We start from the raw sequence: 25,008 nt of genomic DNA on the forward strand, positions 1-25,008 counted from the left end.
ATTCGTACTTGCATGGAATTCTGTTTTTAGCCTCCAGAAAAACAACTCTAGCTGTTTAGCAATGCCTTGGGGAAGCTGGCATTGGATAGGGTGGGTGAGGAGGATAAGGGAAACCCCATGTAACGCAACTTTATTACTCATTATGTGATTATAGAAGTCAAAAGACTATAATTTAAGCTAATGGATTAACATTTATTGACAAAAAAAAAAAAGGACTTGAATTCTTTATCTTCAATGCCTTTGGTTACGTTATGCTCCACGTGTTTTTGTTTGTATCCAATACGTTTTATCAATATTTGAAACTAAGATTGACCCACCTCAATCATCCATTTCATAATTAATTTTTGCTTGAATAATTAACATTAACTAACAAAGGGAATTAAGCGGCACTTTCTAGTAGCCTAAGTTATACTAACTTTTAATTTGAGAAGCAACTAAACTCCTCCAAATGTCAAAGGGAATTGTTTTCTCAAATGAGATCCTTTTCATTTCTTTGTTTAAGGGGGTTGGAGATTGACAAAAACGTTCTAATCCAGCAAAGAGTGACATTTTCTTCCTACACAGAAATGATCAAAGAATAATGAAGATATGAAAAGAGTGTTTAAACAATAATAATAATAATAATAATAATAATAATAATAATAATAATAGTAATAATAATAATAATAATAGAAATCAAAACAGTCAGTTTCAACATACTTACTGATATTAAAGTAAGCATTCTGTTGAAAGTCACCCAATTTAACATTATTGGACTATATAAACATTGTTTTTACATGAAATAGTCACATTATTTAATGTTATTTAACAGCATAATCATCACTTTTACATGCAATAGTCACACTAACATAGTACTAGTTAAAAGAGATACATCATTGATCATACATGTCCTTATCTCAAGTCTTACGCACTACTCTTCATCAGTAAAACAAATTTCACGTATATAATTAGACGCGCATATAAGGGGTATCAAAAGCATAATTAAATAAATAAAATTTAATTTTTAAGTGAATTAAACAAAACATGACGTGTGAGTGGCGTGTGACAGAGTGTTTTTTATTTGTGGAAACGTTTCCTTTCTGTTATTTGGCTTTTGGGATTAGGCTTATGGACTATTCTAAGAAAAATGTGATTATTAGGCTTACTTAAGTTGATTATTTAGGATTGTAGGGACATTTGATTTGTAATGTGTCAACATCATTGCTGAGTCAATCAAACCCAACATCACTCCAAGATATAGCCTCCTATAGTACTATAATAACACCTTCTTCCTCCTCTCAATTCATCATTCTTAAAAAGACACAAAAATAGAAGAGAAGCAAAGCTCAAAAAACACCAAGAAAAATGGATTCCAACAAGGTAAGGACTTATTTCATCGCTTGTTCTTTTTTATTTTCCCTCAAAGTTATGCACATTTCTGAAAATTTATGTTCTAATTCTGACATTATTGTACTTGAGAATGTTGAAATACTGAAAATTTTGTTTTGTAGGTGCATAACTTAGAGTAGTACTGATTTTTCTTGGTATTTTTCTGCTTTCATTTTTGTCTTAACTTTTGAATCTTCTTTCTTGTTGTAAAACTTTCTAATTTTCTTAGGATTATTATGTTTTTCCCCTTTCTGTTGTTCTAGTCAGCTCCTAATTATGTTTTTCAACTTAGGAACATCCATCATATTTGAAAATTCAATTGATGGATCCTACTAGAAATGAGGTGTTTTTTTTTTCCCTGGGGCATCTTTGTTCTTGTTTTCTTAATTTTCTTCAATCTCATTAATAACCCTTAATTCTTTCATTATTATTTTTATTTCCGTCTGTCCATTATTATTATATTCCTTGATATATTATAAACTGCTAGAGGATAAGATTTGTTTTGGATAATTACTCAAGAAAATGCCACATTGTACTAGCATTGTGCTATTTGTATTTTCTTTTTCTATGTCTGTATGTACAAATATCAGAATATGGGACAACACGTGTCCACTTTCTAGTAGTACTATCTTTGTGAGACACGTGAATCTCGTTTGTCTGTCTTTAATATTTGGGCTTCAAAATGGGCTCAAAACTCAAAAGATCCAACTAGCCCAATCCCATACTGGGCTGAATGAATGATCCATAAGAACGCCTTTGTAGAAAGATTGTTGTATTCCCAACAAATTAGCTTTACTAGAAGAAAGGATTTTTTTCACAAGTTTAAAACTTTATACATTAAGAAATTCTACAAGTTTAAAACTTTAGACATTAAGAAATTATATGAGAAGTATTATAAGTCTTACTTCTCATCATGTCAAAAGTCAGTGTTCCGCGTGGGCGTGAGAGGCGAGGCGTTTTATTTAACACAGACAAGGCGTAAGCCCCATGCATTGGACTTATAAAATGACTGTGATGGAACATACTAGAGTGGTAAAAATGATCCTTTGTTCCTACTAATTCAAAAAAACAATTAAAAGTATGTTTGAAAGCCAAAAACTAGAAAACAAAATAATATAATACAAGTAAAATATTTTTTTGGAATAGAGTCTCCAGAACAATATGTAAACTAGAGTGACACCAAAAGAAATTGTAGAACCAAAAACTAATTTGAAAAGTACATATTAAAGAGACAGAAAAAAGAAAAAAAAAACTAGAAGAAAATGAAGCATAAAGAAGGAAGTTGCAAGCATTGGAGGACAAAACTTCTTGCTTTGTAGTTTGCATTTTGATTTGTTACTTAGTAAACGGAACATTGGGACTTACGCCTAAGTGAACATAGGGAAGGTCGGGAGTTACGCCCCATCAAACTTGCGCCCCCCCCCCAAATACGTCTTGGGGTTAAATGTGCCTCGCCCCAGGACTCGCCTAGAAAATGTCTTTTAAAACACTGATCAAAATGATATCAAATTTAGTTAATCTCCAAAAGCAATAGTGACCAACTTTGGGACAGATGTAATGACTCTTTGCAAATAATATTTCTGCACAATCAAGCACACATTGAACACCAACCTCATTTTCCTCAAAAAAAATAAAAAATAAAAAATAAAAGGAGAATACAAGAATAATAGAGGGAAGAAGAAAAAGTGGCCGTACACCTTATCTACTTGACAAATGACAATACACCTTATGGAGTTGTCAACATTTTAAATTCAAGACTTCCCCTATGGCAGTTATTATGCACCAGGGCATGTCATATAGTTCCAATTCCAAAACGTGAGTTTCAAACATTTTCCTGGAAGCACCATATCACCTTGAATTGATACTAGTGTCATTACTTGTTAGGACAAGAAGAAAAGCGTATCGCAATCAATGCTGCTCTGCTGCAAGCTGTACATATCAGAATCACGCAACAGAGAAGCTCTGGAACCCATCGAGCGTGCTGCTAAACTTGATCCAGAAACAGTCATTATTAACAAATTTCAGGATCGCGATTACAATCGTGTGAACTACACGCTTGTATCATATGTTATGCATGACGCTACAGGCTGCCCCATTTACAGCCCCTTGCATCAAACTGTGGTTGCCATGGTTGCTGCTGCTTATGACGCTATAAACCTCGAGCAGCACTCCGGTGCTCATCCTCGCCTTGGTGTCGTGGATGACATTCTCATCCATCCACTTGCCCGAGCTTCCCTGGATGAAGCCGCGTGGCTTGCTAAAAAGGTTGCAGCTGATATTGGAAACCGGTTTCAAGGTTAGTAAAAAGTTTGTAACTTGAAATGACCTTTCTTCCTCGAACTGATAATGCTATGCTGACTCGAAACATGCAAACAGAGGCATATCTCGGGTAGGTTCTATGAGTTCAACCGAACCTATCTCTTTAGGCTCAAACTATGTGTGTGTATATGAAAGAAAAAAAAAATTATAGGGGTCGTTGGTTGCTGGTTAGAGTTATGCAGGTATTAAATTGCAAGATTAATTATACTAGGCTTAGTTATTCATGTATTAATTATTTCATCTTGTACCCTGTATTATACATAGTTTGTCTCATTATTTATACATGTATTAGTTATGCGGGATTGTAAACAGGTAACGAACATTGTATTAGGTGTGCTGAATTTGATACATAGCAACTAAAATGCTACCAAACATGGTACTATTTATGTTGGTTTTAATACATGAATAATTCACTTCCTAACCAACAAGCAAATGACCCCTAAATATATAATGATAAGATCACACTCATTCTTGATCCACTGACTTTAAATCCTTTATTTGCCTCTGAATGCAGTACCTGTTTATCTATATGCTGCTGCTCACCCGATGGGGAAAGCACTGGACACCATAAGGAGGGAGCTAGGCTATTACCGGCCTAACTTCAGGGGCATCCAGTGGGCAGGGTGGGCTCAACCGGAGCAGGTCCCAGTCAAACCTGATGAAGGTCCAGATGTGGTGTCTCGAGCTAGAGGTGTCGTGATGATTGGAGCTCATCAATGGGTAGCCATGTACAACATCCCAATCATGTCCACGGATCTCTCAGCTGCTAGACGGATTGCTCAGAGAGTGAGTGCTCGTGGTGGAGGTTTGCCCACCGTGCAAACTCTAGGTTTGTTTCATGGTGAGGACTCAACCGAGATAGCTTGCATTCTGCTGGAACCGAACCAAATTGGAGCTGATCGCGTCCAGAACCATGTTGAGACACTGGCGTCTCGAGAAGGAATGGATGTAGAGAAAGGGTATTTTACTGATTTGTCTCCTGAGATGATCATTGAAAGATATATGAAACTAATTTCTAATTCGGACTGATTCATCTGCATTAAGCTGTTCATAAACATACTCACTCTTGCTTTAAGCTTCTGTCAATAATGGAAATGAGGAACTCACCCATTTTTCCTTTCATTCTAGATGCTATCTGAATGGATCTGAAAGTGAACTTTGGCATATCATACTTTGTGAGTGTAATAAAACACTCAAAACAGAATAGTCACTTTCTAATGGTTAATTTCATATTTCTAACTCTATGATTATCTGTGAGATTTGCTTACCTAGGCAAGAGTCATACTGATACTTCACAAACATCATAATTTTGGTTGATATCTCGTTTTCCTTATAAGCACTAGTGTAGTACAAAAATGATTGTTTAACCACTAATTGGATTAAAGTAAAGATGCACATTATTTTAGAAAATGCACCTACTTTCTGCTCATTTCAAGTGATGGCTTATAACACATTAGAAAACAAAAGGCATAATTCCTAAGCAGCTCTTTAAACTTGCATCCTCTTTTAAAATCCCCCAAGAGTACCTAAACTGTGCCAGGCTTAAACTGCTGGTGTGCATCAGGATGAGTTGATGTGTTAAAATGGAAATAATGCGAACTAGTAGAGGAAAGCAAAGTGATAATGCGCCCCAATGATAGCAGAGGCGTTGATGAAATGAATAGCTAGGCTTATTTTTCATCGATTGATAATGCAAAAATATAATCTAGCAGCGGTCATGCATGTATATCTGTGAACATTTGCCTCAAAAGATATCTATAGACGTTATACAGATTAAATTATTGTTATATCACACTTTGCTTCTGTCAACTGTTTATGCCAGTTGCTAACTCGAATAAAGGTGGAATATAGTAGTTGACAGCCAGCTTAAAGATACTCATAATACAAGAAGTTAGAGACCCACTAATTATCCTTAAAAGGACAAATTATTTAGTTTCGGGATGGTAATCAGTCCAATTAGAGAATAAATATAGATGAATTATATGGCCGACCACAACTGATTTCTAATCGAGGCTTAATTGATTAACAGAAATTCCATTTGTCACGTTGACAATGGAGTAGCACAGGACAAAAAATCATCCAATGATTCAAACACTTGTCCAAGAAGATATCAACAATTCAAATCAACAAAATAATTGCAATTCCTTTTGCATGCCCAGAATTACATTCCAAAAGTTTTCATATTGTTAAAAGATGTGCAAGTGATAGTAGGGGTTAGTACCAACTAGAAAGATCATTGCCAACTGAGAAAAGGAAAGAGCAAATTTTTACATTTGAAACTGTGATCTATTCATACAACCATGTACACTTGGGGTCATCTGAAGTCTCACACCTATCAGACAAAACTACATCTCACAAGGTCCCTAATCATTTGCAGCCAGCACTGGCACAATCACTTGTCATTTTCTTGTGAAAACAACGTTAGCAATCTTTAACTCTTAGTTGAGCATTGTTTACTACGAAAATCTTCAGATAGCAGTTTGTTAATTAGCTCATGCAACCTGTTGGCACCAGGACCAGGCCTAAACACTGAATCATCTCCTATCACAGAGCACGGATCAGCTCCATCAGCTGAGCTTCCATTACACCATGCTCCTGGTGCAAAACGATTCGTACGACCAAGCAACTCTTTATCGATCTTGTCCAAAACGGGATCATCCTTGCGGAATTTTCGAGCAAATGGTGCACTGCTATTAACCATTTTGTTAAAGTCCTTCACTGTCAATGAAATAGGATGCTGCTTGGGAGGGGTGTCCCAAGCAATATAGTGCAAATCATGGCCTATTGCAGTGCTACGGAATTCTTCGGTATTGCAAATTACCGTGTGAAAATAGCCTTCTGGTGAAGAAACAAAATTTGTATAGTACATAAGCAGAGTTCTCGGAAAGTTGTCCCATCCCCATATGCAGTACTCCACAAAAGAGCGTGTAAGAACCACCCAAGCTGAGCCTAACCACCAAAAAGAAGAATTCTAGATATAAGCATGAGATAAGTAGAAGTTTCAAAGTGCATCCTGCTTCAATAATCTCAAAAAGAGAGAAAAATCTCGTGGCTAGAAGTCAACTCGAGTATATTATCACTAGAGGAGCAGGTCATGAATATATAAGCGAAACCGAGAATCTTAAATTTTGTTTGAGAGTCGTAGTTATTAGGTTCTCATATTTCAAAGCTCGAGTAAAAAGGACAAACTGAACACAACAGGTAAAGAACACAATCCATGTGACATTAGTTGGGTCCATTTCCGACTGTTAAATAAACTTACCTGTAAACAATGTAAAAGCGGTAGGTAGTGATCGCCGTTGAGAAGTTGTGGCAAGGTCAGATTTCTTATTCAAATAGAGACCAGGATCAATAATAATAGGTTTAGCTCTCTGGTTCCTACAACACAACAACAGCACCCAAATTAACATTGCAAGTATTTTATATACAAATTAAAAAAAGATATCATGCCTGGACACTTTTAAATTGAAAACTAACTCACTTACAGTTTCCACCCATGAAGCAGCATATTTTCAACAAAATTCAGGTTTCTGGACAAATTAGAGAACACATGGAGCAAATCTGCAACATTTAAAAGCCAAATGAACTTCATTTTCCATGAAAGGAAGGAGTGATTTACGTAGCAAAAAGTTCATAAATTACCGCATGCCTCAGATTCTAGAAGCTAACATTTTTGAAAGATTCATTACGAAGAAGACTTTAATCACTAAACAATGAATTCTTGGTTTCTTTCCTATGCATTCGTCCTAAACAAATAAAGAAGTCCAATCAAAAGACAAATTGGATCCCATTATATGGAACGACCATTTGCAACACTTGATGTATCATTTCTATTGATCTTTTTCAATTTTCGGCAGAAGGATACGATGTCCACATGAGACCAGCAATCCTCTTGTTAGCCACTGCACTGCTATTTTATGGTAGGTTGATGTGCAGCAGCCCCTCGTAATTTTGCATTGAACATACCTCCTTGCCCTTCTCTGGTTCCATCCTCCATTTTCTTTTTCTCCTGGCCCATTCTACCGCTCACCTTCTATGAGCCACCCCTTTGCTTCCCAAAAAACATAGTCCTAATTCTCCCCAACCATCATATGCTCCACTACTTCACATCCCTGTCTCTAAATTCTATACTCCGCCATCTCTTTCCCCCTTGGCATCCAAAAGCACCACCTTAGTCCCCCAAGTTTCCATCCCTAAACAAATGCAAGTGCCATAACACCAATGATGCAGGTGTAACCTATGTTGCTCGGACTCTCCAAAAATGATGCCGCACCCGTGTCGGATCCTTCAAAAATACACTACTTTTGGAGGATCCAACACGCACCCGTGTCCATTTTTGAAGAGTCCGAGTAACATGAGGTGTAACAGATTTGGTGAACTTACTTGTGGAGACAAAGGAATTGGGGGCAGTAAGGAAGAAAGTTTTTCAGGAATTTGTTGTTTTAAGTGGTAGAGGATGAGATGCTTAGATGGATATGCGGGCATACCCGGAGAGATATGATTAGGAACGAAGTTTTACGGGACAAGGTGGGAGTGGCATCAGTGGAGGATCAGATGAGGGAAGTGTTGTTGTGATGGTTCAGACATGTGAAGAAGAGGTGCGAGGATGCGCCAGTGAGGAGGTGTGGGAGGTTTGCCATTACAAGGAATAGGAGATAGACGTAGGCCGAAGAAGTACTGGGGGGAGTGATTAGACAGGACACGGCTAAACTCCAGCTGATTGAGGACATGACCTTAGATAGAAAGGTATGAAGGTCGAGGATTAGCGTACAAGGCTAGTAGGTAGTTGTGTGGGAGGAGGGGGGTGGGGGGAGAGGTGGGGAGATAGCCCTTCCTCTCATCTTTTTCTTTTAGTAGTAGTAGTCAATTATCGCGTAGTCTCCTGTGACTTGATGTGTATTCCTATCTTTTGCTGCATTTATTTTGTATCTTGCTATTTTGATGTCTCCTTTTTTTGAGCTGGTGATCTTTCGGAAACTACTTCTCTACCCATAAAGGTAGGGTAAGGTCTACATACATCCTACCCTCCGCAGACCCATTTATGGACTAAATTGGGTATGATGTTGTTGATTGAGTGGTAGAGAATGAGAATGGTGGGAATATAGAGCGACGTTAAGGATGGGGAGGAAGGTAGAAAACAAGAGGGGAAAAAGATTTTAAGAAAGGTTTCTCGTTATACTTAAACCACACATAAGAAGGGTGATTAATTTGGACAGTAAAGTCAAGGAAAATCTTGTTAATTAACCTAAGATATACATAGTTTCACGCTAGGCTCCCCCTATATCTTCAAAGTTTTCATGTCTTCATATCCACCGCAATACTATTTATGGCATATTTTCCATCTTCAGCGATTTAAACTTTTCTAAACTTTTAAAGTACATTGTTAGCTTCCAAATTATCTCCATAATATTTGACATTTTAACTCTCTAAAACTAAACATGAAGGCATCCAAGGGTTTGGCCTAGTGGTCAATCAAGTGGGTTGAGCACCGTGAGGTCTCAGGTTCAATTCCCAGAAAAGACAAAAACACTAGGTGATTTCTTCACCTATGTTCTAGCCTTGGTGGATAGAGTTACCTAGTACTTGTTGCTAGCGGGAGGTGGGAGGTATCCCGTGAAACTAGTCGAGGTGCGCGCAAGCTGGCCCGATAACCACGGTTATAAAGAAAAAAAAAACAAAAAACACGAAGATGGAGATAAATCTCAATTCATGCTAAATAATCTGGAAGTTTTAGAGGAGAAATTTTCCGATCCTTGACAGTGAACCTGGCAAACTCCTGAATGTGGCATTTTCTTATATACTCCCTCTATTTCAATTTATATGAACCCATTTGACTGGGCACGACATTTAAGAAAGAGTGAAGACTTTTGAAACTTGTGGTTCAAAATAAGTCTTGAATATTTGTGTGGCTGTAAATCATTCCATAAAGTGGATTTGTTTCCAAGTTAGGAAAGAGGTCATTCATTTTGGCACGGACTAAAAAGGAAATAGGTTCATATAAATTGAAACAGAGAGAGTATTATTTTTTTTGAACCAAAACAAACTATTTTTCCTGATACTTTCATCATTGCTCACCATATTTTCAAGACGTTTTTCCTTCCTTGGCCCTAGGTTGCAGCATCTTTTGAAGAAGTCTTTCCCTACTATTTTCTAAAGATGTCACGCAATAATAAAGTTCTCTCGCACTTGCCAGAAATTTACTGTTTTCTCCACCAAATTGAAGGGCAGAATGGCTATGGTTACCAGAATATTTGTTTTCATAGGTGTGCCTTATGCCATAACTTGAACACTATTGTTCTATGTTCTTGCGAGGAAGAGAAAATGTAGAGGTCAGGAAACGACAGGGACAAGAACATTGATACAAAAGGATTTTAAGTGCTACACTTATTTAGCTTATATGTTGTTATCAACTTCCAAATACTCTTCTTTTTCCAACTTCAATCAAAGACTGTCCAAACGCCTCTGTCACACATTGGTTGAGGGAATGCATTTCTATCTCTTGTATGATATTGGGCAATCCACAAATCATGGTTGACAGAATGAGTTGCCAAAGATCCCACATAGGTTGAGGAAATGAATAGCCAAAGGTCCATTTACTTAATATGATATTAGAGCCAAACAATCCCTATTCCTTGTTTACCTAATGCAGGTACCCATGTTATACTGCTCACACTCCAAATGTCCGGTTTTGGGCATGTGGATGTTAAAATGCGCCACATTAATTTTCAGGTAATGGGTTGTCTCCTTGTATGGTCGTGGCAATCCTCATTTCATGAGCTAACTTTTGGAGTTACTTTAGGCCAATATATGTTTTCTTAACAGGTAAATATGTAATAATGCTTGACTGGTTGAGTGGGAAGTTGAGGAGGATTTGCATATTTTGGAATAGATAAAATTTGCCGGTAGGAGCTAATGTGTAATCACTTAAAAATGTTATAAAAGAGGGAAATTGACAATCAAATAGTAAATGAGAGATAGGAGAAGTAAATTACTGGCTGCTATTTAATTGTTTTGGTAAACAATAGTCATATGCAAGAAGGTGCTTCTATAGGCACAAGCACCTCTTGAAAACAGTTCTATGCCGAGCCTCAAGTTCATTTGATAGAAGAATTGCACCTAAAGTTGCATTTGCCTGTCAGAAATATGATTACTTTTAACAATTTTTGTCCAAGAGTCCCTTTTTTTTTTTTAACTTTGTACTGCAATTTTAATATTAGGTTCTGTAAGTAATACCTTGAATTTGTCTCTTTACTTATTTTTATCACCTCCGTCGCTGTAATTCCAGCCCAATTCTCTGTGTTCTTGATATTTTGATAACCTTCTGTCTGTTCTTGATATCTCAATCAAATCTCTTAACTAGTTCAGAATCAAACATGAAATGAGAATTCTATAAAGTGAAATTGAAGGCAGTAAGAATAGCCCCTACTTTCATTTTTTTTGTTCTAATGCCCATTCCTATCACCTCCATGGCACCATCAAACATCAGATTAAGTTATTTTGCATATTTTGAGCCTCAAGATGATTTCTAAAGCCCCAAAACCCCTGCATTGAGATGAGCCGTCATGATGATCTGTTTGATTCAACAAGAAGAAGACCCTCACAATTGTCCTACATGACAAAACTATAACAAATCTCTTTAAGAAATAGCTCTTAAGCATGATACTGAATGGACAACCAATCCAACCTTTACCGGCTATTTTCAGAGTCATAGACAATAACAACATTTAAGTCCAATAGATCACCATGGATTTCCACTGATAATCAGTTTTCTGCTTAGTCTGGTAAAAGGAAAACATAGATTGGAATGGCATGTTTTTTTTTACCCACATTAACATGCAGCCTGACCTATATGTAATCTCTAGTTCCATTTTGTTCCGAAGTGGAATCATGTGCATCCTTGTGGTCACTGGCTTGCAAACTAGAAACCACATTAGATTTTCACCCCTTTGTTGTTAATTATACTTTATTACTACCTCCATCCTATATTAACAAACCTGCTTGACTAAAGCACAATGTGAGAGAAGAAAGTCTAAATGCGTCATTCCACTTGCTTTGCTGGAGATAGTTTAAAGTTATTGTTGAAATATTTGGGAAGAGTATAAAGATGTCATTCCAAACCCGTAGTATCGTAACCTTCACAGTTGGAATTTCACTAATTTTGGTATTTAAGGAAGAACGATTGGATTAAGCGAATATGGAATGTGGATCGACCATCACAAAGGCATCTGATTTGTTTAACAAACAAATCCCAAACATTGACTATATCACCAGTTCATCAATACAATTTGACTCATAACTGCTATTCTGCCAAGCACTACTGAACAAGTTCCTAAGAATGTCAGCCACAGAAGGTAGGCACACCAGCAGCAAATATGAACTAGGAATTATAGAACCTATTGAACTACTCCTCAGAAAAAAGAACGTACTCAACATAGCTCATTCATTCAATTTTTCTCACATTTTTAGGCACTTCCCAAAAGAGAGCTTTAGCAATATATAAAAAGCTTAGTTGAAGGGGACCCTAGAGAATAGGTACTTGCTCTGTAAGCTGGTTAAAAACCTGTAACTACATTTTAGTGTCTCGATCACTGAACAATAATTCAGCCATTTATCATGCTAAACCATCCTAAAAAGAGAAACCTAAATATGCTCTAGAATACGGTAATAATTGGAATGTCATAATCATGCAAATTAGCAATGAGTGTACCTAATGCACTAATTGCACTAACGACTATCTATCAATCACTTACATTATGCAAACTTACCACATGCTGCAAACTCTATGTATCAGTAGTAGTCAGAAGGTTCTGTAAGGGTGTTTTTTTTTTTTTTAATTGTAACTGTAAGCTGCAAATTGTATTGAGAGGGCATATTCCTATGGGTGACTGTGACACCCCAGCTTAGGAGGAAAGTCCCACATCGGCATAACACAGGAGAGGTGCTGGGTATATACGTAAGCATGCCTGACCTCCTAGTGACACGTTTTAAAGCCGTGCGGGCCTAGGCCCAAAGCGGACAATATCATTAGTTGGCTGGGCTATTACAGATGGTATCAGAGTCACTCTTGTGTCAGCCTTGTCGGTGGTGGGCCAGAATTCAACTGAGTTTAGGCAAATCCCAGGTAGGCGGGGCAACCCTCAGTGCTGAGTCTAGGCAAATCTCATGCGGTGGGGTAAACCTCAGCCAGGACGCTGAGTCCATAAGAGGGGTTGTCTGTGACACCCCAGCTTAGGAGGAAAGTCCCACGTCGGCATAACACAGGAGAGGTGTTGGGTATATATGAAAGCATGTCTTACCACCTAGTGACGCGTTTTAAAGCCGTGCGGACCTAGGCCCAAAGCGGACAATATCACTACCTGGCTGAAATGGTGTGCACACTAGGATCTAAAAGGATAGGTGGTTGAACATCATCCTGATGAATGATTACCCCAGCCTCTATCAATTATCATGCGAACTAAACTCCACCTATCTCAGAACAGGGAGAACGACATATGGAGTCTTCTTTTCGAAAGGAACCTACACGGCTGGGAGATTGAGGATATGGTTTTTGAATCTGTTATACAGGCTAGAAAGTTACAAGACAATTTTGCAGGCACCAGACAAGCTAAGATGGGGCAATGACAAGGAGGAAAGATATTCAATGAAAGCTGGCAATTCCAGAATATGTGCCCACTGCCCAGTGTAACCTGATTGACAACTGACCATGGAAGTTGATATGGAAGATCAAGCTGCCAACAAAGATAATATGTTTCAGTTGGACAGCCCTTTATAAAGCATGCTTAACCTGGGACAATCTCAGTAAATTGTCAATAGGTGTTACATGTGCCAGCAGAATTTTGAGCCAAACAACCGCCTATTCGTTCACTATAAAGTGGCTTCAGACATATGGAATATGTTCTTCCCTATCTTTGGGCTGAGCTGGGAATACGACAGAGTACTGAAGAAGCATTTGAAGGATGATGTAGTTGGAAAGTTGGTAAGGCCATCAAACAAGTATTAATGATAATCCCTGCAAGTATTTTTTGGTGTATCTGGACAGAAGGAACAGAAGATGTTATGATTGTTTATCAACTTCAACTCATTTCCTTAAGGCTCGACGTCTAGTATATTTATATATAGCTGGCATAATGCCTCACCTGGAATTTAATTTGGCCTTTGTTAGCTCTCTAGTCCTTACATAGTCTCTACTGTAAAGCAGCTAACAAAGTTTTTTGGGCTTACCTACATGATGCCAGTAATTAGTTTACTATTACTTCATCAAAAAAGAATGTTGCAACTGAACCTTCAAATAACTAAGAAAGAAAGAAGCTAATAAAGAGAACATATAGAAATATATGATAGACAACCTATAGCACATGGAAGTAGCACACTTACCATCTTGGGTCATTAGTGGATAATCTGAAGCACTAAGATTGATAAACCAGTCCCACTTTGAACTTTCCTTCAGCAGAATGGATATAGCTTGAAGGGTACACGCAAACATCGTAGGGCCCTTATAAGTCACTAAATTTGACTGTGCCATTACTCGAACATTCTCTACTTTGCGGAACGTGGGATCATTCTTCACCGACATTGTTAAATTCAACCTTTCTTTAGGTGGAGCCTCAAGATCCATATGTAGAATGTACTGATTCCTCGGGTGATAAACCGCTTGCAAAGTCCTCATCATTCTGTGACTATCACCCTTTGTGCCTGATATGAGATAAGCAAACCTAGGTGGTTCATTTTTTGCAAAGCCATTCGATTTTAACGACTTTAAATCAGATTCAACAAATAATCCATCCGACTCCACTGGCCTAGCAAAAGAAACCATATCCAACGGTACTTGATCTCTTCCATATGACGACGAATATAACCCAAAAATAGTTGCTGTGAACAGAGTAATCGACACAAGCAAGCTCACAAAGAATGGTATTTTCCAATGTCTATCGCCAAATACCCTTCCGGAATGAGAACTCGAATTCTTATCATTAAATACTCTTCCTGAATAAGAATTAGCATGTTTCCTCATGCTCAACAATCCCTTCTACCAAAATGTTTAGTAAAAAAGAACCCGAATTTTACAAATGAGTAAGGAAAAAGTTCCCAAGACTCAAGCTTTTCTCCTTGATCTTCTCAAAAGAGAAGAAAGAAAGAAAAGCATGGAACTTTACCATCAAAATGAAAAAGGATTAACATGGGCTATAAATAGAAATGGAGAAAAAGCAATGAAGCTCAAAAGCTTCCAAGTTTCCACCGACTAAAATTACTACAAGTAAACTGACCAATAAAGGCAATGTTGACAATGGAAAAAAAAAAAAGTGAAAACACCAATGTATGACTAGACTGTGGAGTACAGAAAACGGGGGGAAAAGTATGCAAATATAAGATTAAATTCAAACAAAATAATCAGATTTCACACAAGCAATAAATAGATTTCCCTGAATACCCCTTTTACTAAACCTCAGATCTAATGACTAGTGAAGACAAAGTTAGTTCAAGAAAATTAACTTGTGTATATCTCCAAATAAAGAGGGTTCTAACAGAACTTAAAATCAAATAGGTGGAGATCTAACCAATAAAAGAACCTCAAAACACAAAGAAGTTTAATTCAACAACTGATCTTTTAACATAAAAGTCCAAGAAAATTTGAAGAAAAATGATTTCTTTAAAAGAAACTCAAACCCCAAATGGGTTTTAATCAAGAACTGATTTTTAACAAATAAAAAAAATGAATTCTTTAAAAGAAACTCAATCAAGAACTGATTTTTAACACAAAAGTCCAAGAAAATTTGAAGAAAAAATGAATTGGGTATGGAAAATTGGCAGCTAAAGTTATAAAGGACAACCCTTTTAGCTCAATTACTCATAACTTTCCAACAATGGAGAAATAAAAAAACATTTAAAAAAAAAAAAAAAGACTCTTACAGTATGCATTAAAAGGATGATTTTGCTGTTTTGCAAGATTAGAGAGAGTTGGGGTTAAGGGCTAGAGAGGGAGAGGTGACCGTATAGATTGCTTAAGTTGTAGGTAATGACCTAATTTATATGATTATACACTTGATTAGTATAGTATTACTATATTGTAATGGGGTAGTGAAAAGACTGATAATTTGGAGTTAAGAACAAGGAAGACATATGGAGCCCGTTTGTATTGGCTTATAAGTTGCTTATAAGCTGTTTTCAGCTTTTTTGAGTGTTTAGCTGACCAGCTTAAAGTCATTTTGTGCTTAAAATAAGCTCAAAAAAAATAATTGGGCCCATTTGATTTAACTTATCTAAAGCAACTTATAAACTGAAAACAGCTTATAAGCCAAAAAAAAAATAAGTTAGACTACCCCAACTTATTTTTTTTAGCTTATAAGCCGTTTGCAGCTTATAAGCATAAGCCCATCCAAACAGGCTCATAGTACTTAGCTTATTAGTAGTAAAATAAGTACTAAAAAGCTTTAAAGACACGCCTGTGGATTTATTCAACTAAACTGGTTTGTTGGGGTAAACAAGAAAGTAGAGGTCTTAGGTATCTTCCATTGGATACTATATGCTGGAATTTGGAGGTTTTTGGTATTGAATGTTATTTTCTTCCTTTGTGATATGTTGAGACTCTAGTTGCATTTGGTTTTTAACCTAATTAATAGACTCAAAATTAAGCATATGTTGAGGAGATGATTGTGGTTTATGAGTGTCAATGTGTCACTGACTATTTGATAACCTAAAAGGAGCTAACATTGACTCTCAGTTGATTGGCTACCTGAATTTTTATTTTATTGGTGAGGGTTCGAATGAGAAGGTAACATAGTATCCTCATCCTCCCTCGTTAATTAGAGATCTTGAGTTTGAATTTTGAATATAATAAAAAAAATTAGTAGAAATTTTTCCTTTTTAATAAACCTTACGCAACAGCCTAAATCTGGATTAGTTGGGATCTCAATATAAATATCGACCATCGGGTGAAGTCAAAAGGAAATTAAATTCATTTTGGATCGATAGTTAGACTACTTTATAATAATCGTTGTTTGTCTGGATATTGTTTTGTTGCTATGGGGAAATATTGTTTAGAGAATATATAATATAATATAACATGAAAATTTGGTTTCAATATTTTTTTTTTACTGTTATAGTGAAATATTGTTACAGCGAATGACCGTTATGGAGAGGTCTGACTTGAGTGTAGTTATTAAACAAAAATAATTCTCTTCAAATGTTTCTTACGAGTTAGTATCATTCCTCTTAGTTGGATTATTATGTCCATTTGCATTAGAACCGTTACCAAATCTTTTTTCATCTCATTTCTCCAATCTTGATCAAGTTTACCCTCCAATTAACCAAAATAAATAGCGTCTACCTTTAAAAAAAAAATCTTTAAAAAGACCTCAGTTACTATCAAATTTCAGTCCTCGATAATGATTCAAGTTTTTACTAAAAGAATTTAATTGTTATGTACAATTCTTAGTGTTGTTTCTGAATAGTACTTTATTTAAGTACTTTTAAAACAAAGAATTGATATTGCCCGAGGAGCTCAATAAGTCAGTTAAATTAAAAAGCACTGCCCTAACATTAATAAATAATTTTTGAGGTAGCGCAGCAAATTCAAAATTTTGTACTTCACATTCGACATACAAACTATTTAGATGGGCTCGCTAGAAAGTGAGACTAGCATTTTATTTTTCATAGTGATGACAAAGAACTTTCACCAAACTGAAATTTTGTCAATTTTTTCTGTATAAAATATTGTTTTCTTGTACAAAGAAGTTCACCAAACTACAATTTGATCAGATTATAAAATAGACTTTGGGCATAATTATGTCGATGATATAAATTATAGTGTTGACTACCGTGGACATTTTTTAAAGTTATACACCTGAGAGATTCACCTAACTCCTTTTTCAACCCACACTAATCATATAAATCAGTTTAAACTGTTTAAAACCAATTTCGAGTCTTGCTCATTAATATGAAATATTATTTCGTAAGATGAGAATTATCCAAAATTATATGAAGAGACTAACAAATATTTTCTTCGCCAGTATAAAACACTTAAATAGCACATCACACGGGGCAATTTGCAGGATTGCCCTTCGCTGGGGGTGGTCTTTAATTTTTTCCCCTCAAATCAGTGGTCTTTAATTTTTGCCCTTCGCTACAAGCCTCTTTGTTCCATGTTCGAACCCCCGCTCAGTCAAAAATTAAAAAAAAAAAATCGCAAGGCATAAGTTGGTTTCAAACTCTGTCTTAAGGCCAAAAAAAAAAAATTGCTGGAACTTTGCAAACCTATGCTTTAAGACCTAATTTTGGGTAAAAGTTTGTCTTATAAGGCATAAGTTGGGTCCAACTTCTGCCCTACAAATCTCAATTTATGGCTTGCGATTTTTATTTTATTTTTTACTGAGCCTGAGTTCAAACCCAGGACCTCTGCGTGTTAAGCGAAAGGCAAATATTAAAGATCACCCATTTGAGAGACAAAAACTAAAGACCACCCCAAAAGAAGGTCAATCCGTGCAAAAACAAATGCATCACACGATACAATTTAGTGGGCCAAGTCCACATATAGCCCATTTGAGTACTGCTATTTAAACTATAGCCAATGGATGCGCGCAAGTATTTGGTCGCTTCAAAATTAACTTTAGGTTTACAGGAATGAATGTTAGAAAAAATTTGCCTCTAAAGTTACAAACTTCAGATATATACAAGTCTAAAGTTAGGCTAGCCAAACAAAATGTCTGAAGTTTGGCATATTACTTGTGTGAACAATCTGTAGAGACATTTTTTTTTAAGTGTGACTTGACATTCCAAAACTTTGACTCTTATTTTTGAACTTTGATGGTAATTCATTCATTTCATTTTACTTATGGTACTTCCATTTCATTTCATTCAGTCCATTCAATCACTGGAAATAAATTTATTCATCTATTTTAATTCACTCATGGTACCTCACCCATTTCATCTATGGTCCTCAATTTAATTTATTCTTTTTTAGGCCGAAATCTATCCATACTAAATAAAAATTTATGGGAATTTACAACATAATGATTGAAATAAGAACAAAAAAAAAATCATCTATAACCTCAATTTAATTTATCCCTTTTTAGCCCGAAATCTATCCAGACTAAATAAAAATTTATGGGAATTTAAAATATAATGATTGAAATAATGTGAACAAAAAAAAACACTATATATGATGATCGCATAGCACGCAGTTCCATGAAATTTCTATTAATCAATACTGAACAAAACTTTTGATGAAGAAGAGGATGGAGGAGGAGGAAGAGAAGAAGAAGCGGCGGAGGGGAGCATACTTTTGTTTGAGATTTATCAAATAAGCTACAAATTAAATAATTCAATATATATATGTATATATATATATATATATATATAATCGTAGGACTTAGGCCCGCTGACGTGGCACGTCTCAAAAGCGTAGAAAGACATTTATGTTTTTTGTCATTTTTGTGCCTTTTACTTTATTTATTTTTAAATAAAATATTAAATTTGCATCCTTTAACGACGACTAAGAGGTTGCCTTACCAAAGACAATGGAACGGCATAATGGAACGGTTACAAGTTTTAAAATAATTGTGATAACCAAAATTTTGAAGGTCCAATAATCATCATTTCCGTTGAGAAAATAGAACGACCACTTTAGGTTTTTATCCCAAACATCACATTTGTTTGCTCCTCTTAATTTGGACCTCTTTACGACATGAACTCTTCCCTCCCAATGTTGCCATGGAGAGCACCGTTATAGCATACGCTAAACTCTCTACAAATTTTACAGTTTTTTTTGTTCAATTTTCATTCTTTGTTTTTGTACATTACTTGATTCTGAAATTACACCCTGTAATTACAGGGTTACTTTTTAGTTTATTTCTTTTAATTTCTTTTCTTTTTTAATTTATTTTTTATTTCTATTATTTATTTATTTTTAACTTTTTAAATTTATTTTCTTTTCTAATTTATCTTTTATTTATACTATTTAATTTTTTCTTATTTTTAATTTTTAATTATTTTTATTTTTTAATATATATTTTTCTTTTTTAGTATTTATATTTCATTTCCTTTATTCTCATTCTCAACCTTAACTTCTTGTGGTCCTGTATAATTACTCATATTTTTTTATTTTATTATTTTATTCATTTAGCATAATCGTGTTAATATTTTTGAAACTACATCTCTTAATATTAGAAAGAATGAGTCATTAACAAATTTAACATATAATGAGTGACGTTATTAAAGTAGAATTTCGTTGGGAATAAGGTTATAGACTTATATTTTTCCTTTCTTTTGAATTATCGGAGTATTTACTTATGTTACGTTGAAACTTACTTATGTAACGTTGGAATTTGACATAAGAGTATTATGTTAAAAAAAATCTTTTGGATTTTGAATTTAGGTTATATTTTCGATTTTAAAAATATTTTCTTTAATATTATTGACTTGTTATTTCACATTGCATGTTGTTTATTTTTCACTTACAGTTGATACAATTATTGTTAAATATTTGGATAATGTTGTGGCATTATATTTATAAATATTCTTTGTTTTTGTCAAACATCCAATCCCATGATGTTCTCACAAAAAAGGTATGCTTTTAAGTTTTATAATCAATTAAAAGTAAAATATTATTAATTTTAAATTGTATATCAATTTTTTTTTACAATATTAGTTACAAATATATGATTATTAATTAACATATTTTCAAGAAACAATGTATTATTAAATAACTAATTTAATATCATTTATATACGCACATATTTTTAAATATTAATTTTAAATTTTTATGATTAAATTTATTTTTAAATTAAACTAACTGTGTAATTACACATGTGCAACCAAACAGCACGCTTGTAATTACACTGTAATTACATTATGACAAACAAACAGGTCGTTGTAATTACAATACTGTGTAATTACTAGGCTGTGTAATTACTAGGGTAGTAATTACACCAATTCCAATTACCAGGTGGCTTTCCAAACAGGCTCTTAGTCTTAGTTCAATGATTTGACGTTATTTTCTTGTTGTAGGCTTTAGCTAAAAGGTTATCTAGAAGCCAGTTTATCAACGAGTAACTTTCTCTTGCAAACAAAAAAGTATTTCGTGAAGGTTCAACTTTAAATTTTGGATACTCAAGGTAAATGCACAAAGATCCTTTCTACTTTTAGTCTTACTTCAATGATTTGACGTTCATTTTCATGTTCTAGGCTTTAGAGAAAAGTTTCTCTAGAATTCAGTTTATTAACGAGTAACTTTCTGTTGTAAACAGAAAAGTCTTTCGTGAAGGTTCAACTTCAGATTTTGGATACCCAAGCTATTTGCACAAAGATACTTTCTACTGTTAGTCCTAGTCCAATAATTTGACATACATTTTTGTGTTGTAGGCTTTAGCGAAAAGGTTATTTAGATTTCAGTTTATCAACGAGTAACTTTCTCTTACAAACAGAAAAGTATTTTGTGAAGGTCGTAGACTACGGAGAGGCTGGAGGTCATGCATCTTAAAAGTTGAGCCAAGAAATACAAATATTCAATTAGACATTTAAAAGGTAATTAACGAGACATTAATCTATATATGCATTGACAGTTTGTAGATGTTTCTAAGTTGACATGTAATCTGTTAATTTAAGAAAATAACATGTTACAACAGGCTATATGATATTTATAGAGCAAATGTTTTACTCTGTATGATCATATAACTTAAAATTTTGATTAAAAAAAAAGTAGAAAACATCACTTATTACATCACTAACTCCAATAATATTCTGGTTTAGAGCAAGAAAATCATTTGTTGAGAGTAATTTGAATTATTTTAATAATATTACATCACTTACTAATTTTTCTTCCTTTAATTTATGTTATTATATCTACCGTAATAATAACAAGCTTTCATACAAACATACTTCAAATGGGTTTACAACTGATAATACTTTAATTTTTTCAATGTAATAAACAATTTTTATTTTTTAATTGCTAATAGTTCTTGGAATTTCTTAGTAGATAAAACTTAAATATACTTCATTAATAACGTATAATAAACTATACATCATATATAAGTATGCAAATAATATGAATTACTCCAAAAATATGAAGGTATCTTATCAAATGAGCAAATGTTTATTTGGTTTTTTCTTATTTCTAAGGAGTTATTTGATTGCAGAAAAGCTTTGGCAAAGATTAGTTGGTCCCAACATAATTACCGATAAATCTCAGTTAAGAAGTTCACCTTTTCATTGATATTGTTTCTATATTCAAACAACTTTGAGGAGTTTTCCGTTTCAAAATCATATGTTCATTTTGTTAACTATATATGATGTCTCATTAAAGTGTTTGTATGAAAGATGTATCGACTGCAAGCTTTAACAATGTCATTCATTCCCAGATCATTTTTTCTTATTCAAATTGTAAGTGGACAAGAGATTTCATTCCTTCCCAAAATAATAGTTCTTTCCAATAGCGCAAAATGATTAACTCCATTCCTAAATGCTAAATCCTTAAAATGGTGTTTTTTTACTCATGTCCCCTCAGTTGTCTTGTCTCTGTTTCTATCACAATAATAATATGTTGAAGATGCATTTTCTAAATTAATGATTGAGCTTTGTTTTAGGAGAGTAAATCACGATTATTTACTACTACTAGATGTTGTATGCCCGTACTGCGCACGAGCCCAATATTTTAGATTATAGTGTATCTATGTGTATGTAGTTATTTTTTGATATTGCTTAATTTTTTTAATATGGGGTCTACTCTTTTTTTTATATTGTTTTTTTTTTTTTTTAATATGGAGTTCACTTTTTTTTTTTTTTTTTTAATATGGGATTCACTTTTTTTTTTTTGTAACATGAGTTGGAGGTGGACGACGATACCACCTCCAATGCCCCGTGCTGCGCACGGGCCCAACACTTTGGATTATAGTGCATCTATGTGTATGTAGCTTTGTTTGGGTAGTGATACGATATATATACTATGTTCAAAACACGATTAATATAACATTGTAGTTTGTGCTCCGTATCCAAAACTTTATTATATTAGTGTTTGCTACGAATACAAAGTTTGCAAAAATTTATTAATACTTTTTAAAAGAGAAGACTTGTTTAAAACGAAACTATTTTCCTCTCTTTCAGACAAAATAATAGCAATATTTAAGCATCAGTTAATACTTTAAATTTTAATTCGATTAATTTAAAGGTGTAAAATATTCTATTGTTAATGTATATAGATTGGACCTAAACAATACTTATTATTTTTTTATCAAATTTTGATTTGGATAATTCTAATTCAAATTATTAAATCAATTTTACATGTTTAAAATGAAACAAAGTAGAAATTTGATTTTCTATTTAAACGAAGAACTATTATTTTTTAATTTTTGGTGAATATTCTTGGTTTAGCTCATTTTACTTGTCATGTTGTCTTTTGCACGTTTTTTTAAGAAAACGTCAATTAGAATTAGAATTTGACTAATTTACTTTATTTATTATTTGATCTCCATTTAATATTATTTTTGTTTTTACGACATTAATCTTTTTTCACATTTATTAGAGTAAGAATAAAAATTAAAATATAAATATTTTAAGTATATTTATTTTAGTAAACATAACAAATAAATGACATGGCGGAATAGCAAATACAACAGTTAAATATCTAGATTAGATCTCAGGCTAATATAAGAAAAGAAAAGAAATTATATGGTTTGACTACTTAACCTTTTGAAGAAAAGCAATAATATGGGGTTCACGTTTTTTGTTGTACAATAATTTCATTTTCTCTCACTAATGGGTTGATACGTATGTGGCAATGAATCCACCATTATTGACTTAATGGGAATACTTTGGGAATTACATGAATATTGCTTGATTTTTTTAATATGGGGTGCACGTTTTTTTTATATTGCTTATTTTTTAATATGGGATCCACTTTTTTTTTTCATGTTGCTTAATTTTTTTAATATGAGGTCCACCATTTCTTTTACATGAATTTGGAGGATTTTTTTTAATATGTTTTTGATTTTTTTAACATGGGGTCCACTCTTTTTTTTTTTTTTACACATGAGTTGGGGACAGACGACGATCCATCCCCCAACCCATGCTTATATATAGTCAAATCTGGACAGTTTTACAAAAACGGGACAGATTTGCAAAACTGAAACTTTGGGGTTTATTTTGTCATATTTTGACTTGGGAAATTTGAGGAGGTACAAAAGAGAGACTTGGGGCATATCATTATCATCTTTGGCCATTTTCATACAAGCTTGGAGGCTAGGATTTCATCTACACCATTGGAGGAGAAGATTGAAGCACTAATGAGATATTTCTTAAACCTTTCTTCAATTCCTTGTTTTGTATTGAATATTTAAGTGTGTAGTATTTTCTTCTTTCACTTGAATCTTGTTTATGATATTATTCATTATCAAGTGTTGGATGAAACTCTTGTTATGCTTATGTATTGAATGATTTTTATTTCTAATGAAGTGGGTTTATTGTTTCTCTATTAACTCTTCAAGCTTTAATGCCCTTTAATGGTGTACGACATTATTTGTGCCTAAATACCCATACTTTGCTTGGAAAAAAAAGTAGAGGTTAGGAAAAAAGTTAATAGCAAGAATTTGGGGCATAACCCTCATCTAATAACTTGAGCTAGGAATAAGAAAGTTACTTGAGATTCAATTGGTTGTGCTTGATATCACACTCTAAGGCTTGGAAAGCTTAGAGTGAAATTCATTGATTTGGTTGGAAGACTTTCAATGAGATAGTGATAACGTCCAAATACACTCCTCAAAGAGAAAGTGTACACGGTCGTATGCAATATATTTACCCAACTATGAGTCGGGGTCGATCCCACAGGGAACAATATGCTAGGCGATTAAGAAAGTAAGGAACTTTCACCAACTACGCTAAAGCCAAACGATAAATAATATTTTGGGTTTTTGAGTAATTTATGACTAATGCGAAAATATATAAACTAACCTAGAAAGCAAGTAAATTGATCAATGGCCACAAGCATGGATACAAAGGAAATTACACTCAAGTAACGATCCAATATATTTTATGATATTACAACTAAGAGCGGGTTTGTGTCAATAGATAATGATTTCTAAAATCTCATTGAAAGTTTCTCAACCAAATCAATGAATTTCACTCTAAGCTTTCTCAAGCCTTAGAGTTTGATGTTAAACACAATCAATTCAATCTCAAGTTAACTATCCTATCTCTAGCTCAAGTTATTAGATGGGTTTAATGACCCAAATCCTTGCTATCAAACTCTTTTCCTAACTTTCACTTTCTTTCTCAAGCAAAGTAAAAGTGCTTAGGCACAAATAATATTTGCAACCATTAGGAGATATTTAAGCATGA

General features: G+C 34.2%; 2 protein-coding genes across 2 annotated transcripts; one reads left to right on the forward strand and one right to left on the reverse strand.

The window, feature by feature from the left end:
* Positions 1-1,203: 1,203 nt before the first annotated feature.
* LOC132618183 (uncharacterized) lies at positions 1,204-4,926 on the forward strand. Its single transcript, XM_060333245.1, has 3 exons — positions 1,204-1,359; positions 3,253-3,664; positions 4,202-4,926. The coding sequence occupies exons 1-3, from the start codon at positions 1,345-1,347 to the stop codon at positions 4,714-4,716; spliced, it is 942 nt and encodes a 313-aa protein (XP_060189228.1). The 5' UTR covers positions 1,204-1,344; the 3' UTR covers positions 4,717-4,926.
* Positions 4,927-5,804: 878 nt separating this feature from the next.
* LOC132616723 (beta-glucuronosyltransferase GlcAT14A) lies at positions 5,805-15,815 on the reverse strand. Its single transcript, XM_060331319.1, has 4 exons — positions 14,062-15,815; positions 7,173-7,248; positions 6,950-7,065; positions 5,805-6,636 (listed from the first exon to the last, which is right to left on the reverse strand). Exons 1-4 carry the CDS (start codon positions 14,696-14,698, stop codon positions 6,119-6,121), a joined length of 1,347 nt encoding a protein of 448 aa, XP_060187302.1. The 5' UTR covers positions 14,699-15,815; the 3' UTR covers positions 5,805-6,118.
* Between the last annotated feature and the right edge of the window lie 9,193 nt (positions 15,816-25,008).

This window comes from Lycium barbarum, chromosome 11, assembly GCF_019175385.1.
Source record: "Lycium barbarum isolate Lr01 chromosome 11, ASM1917538v2, whole genome shotgun sequence".
Taxonomy (NCBI): domain Eukaryota; kingdom Viridiplantae; phylum Streptophyta; class Magnoliopsida; order Solanales; family Solanaceae; genus Lycium; species Lycium barbarum.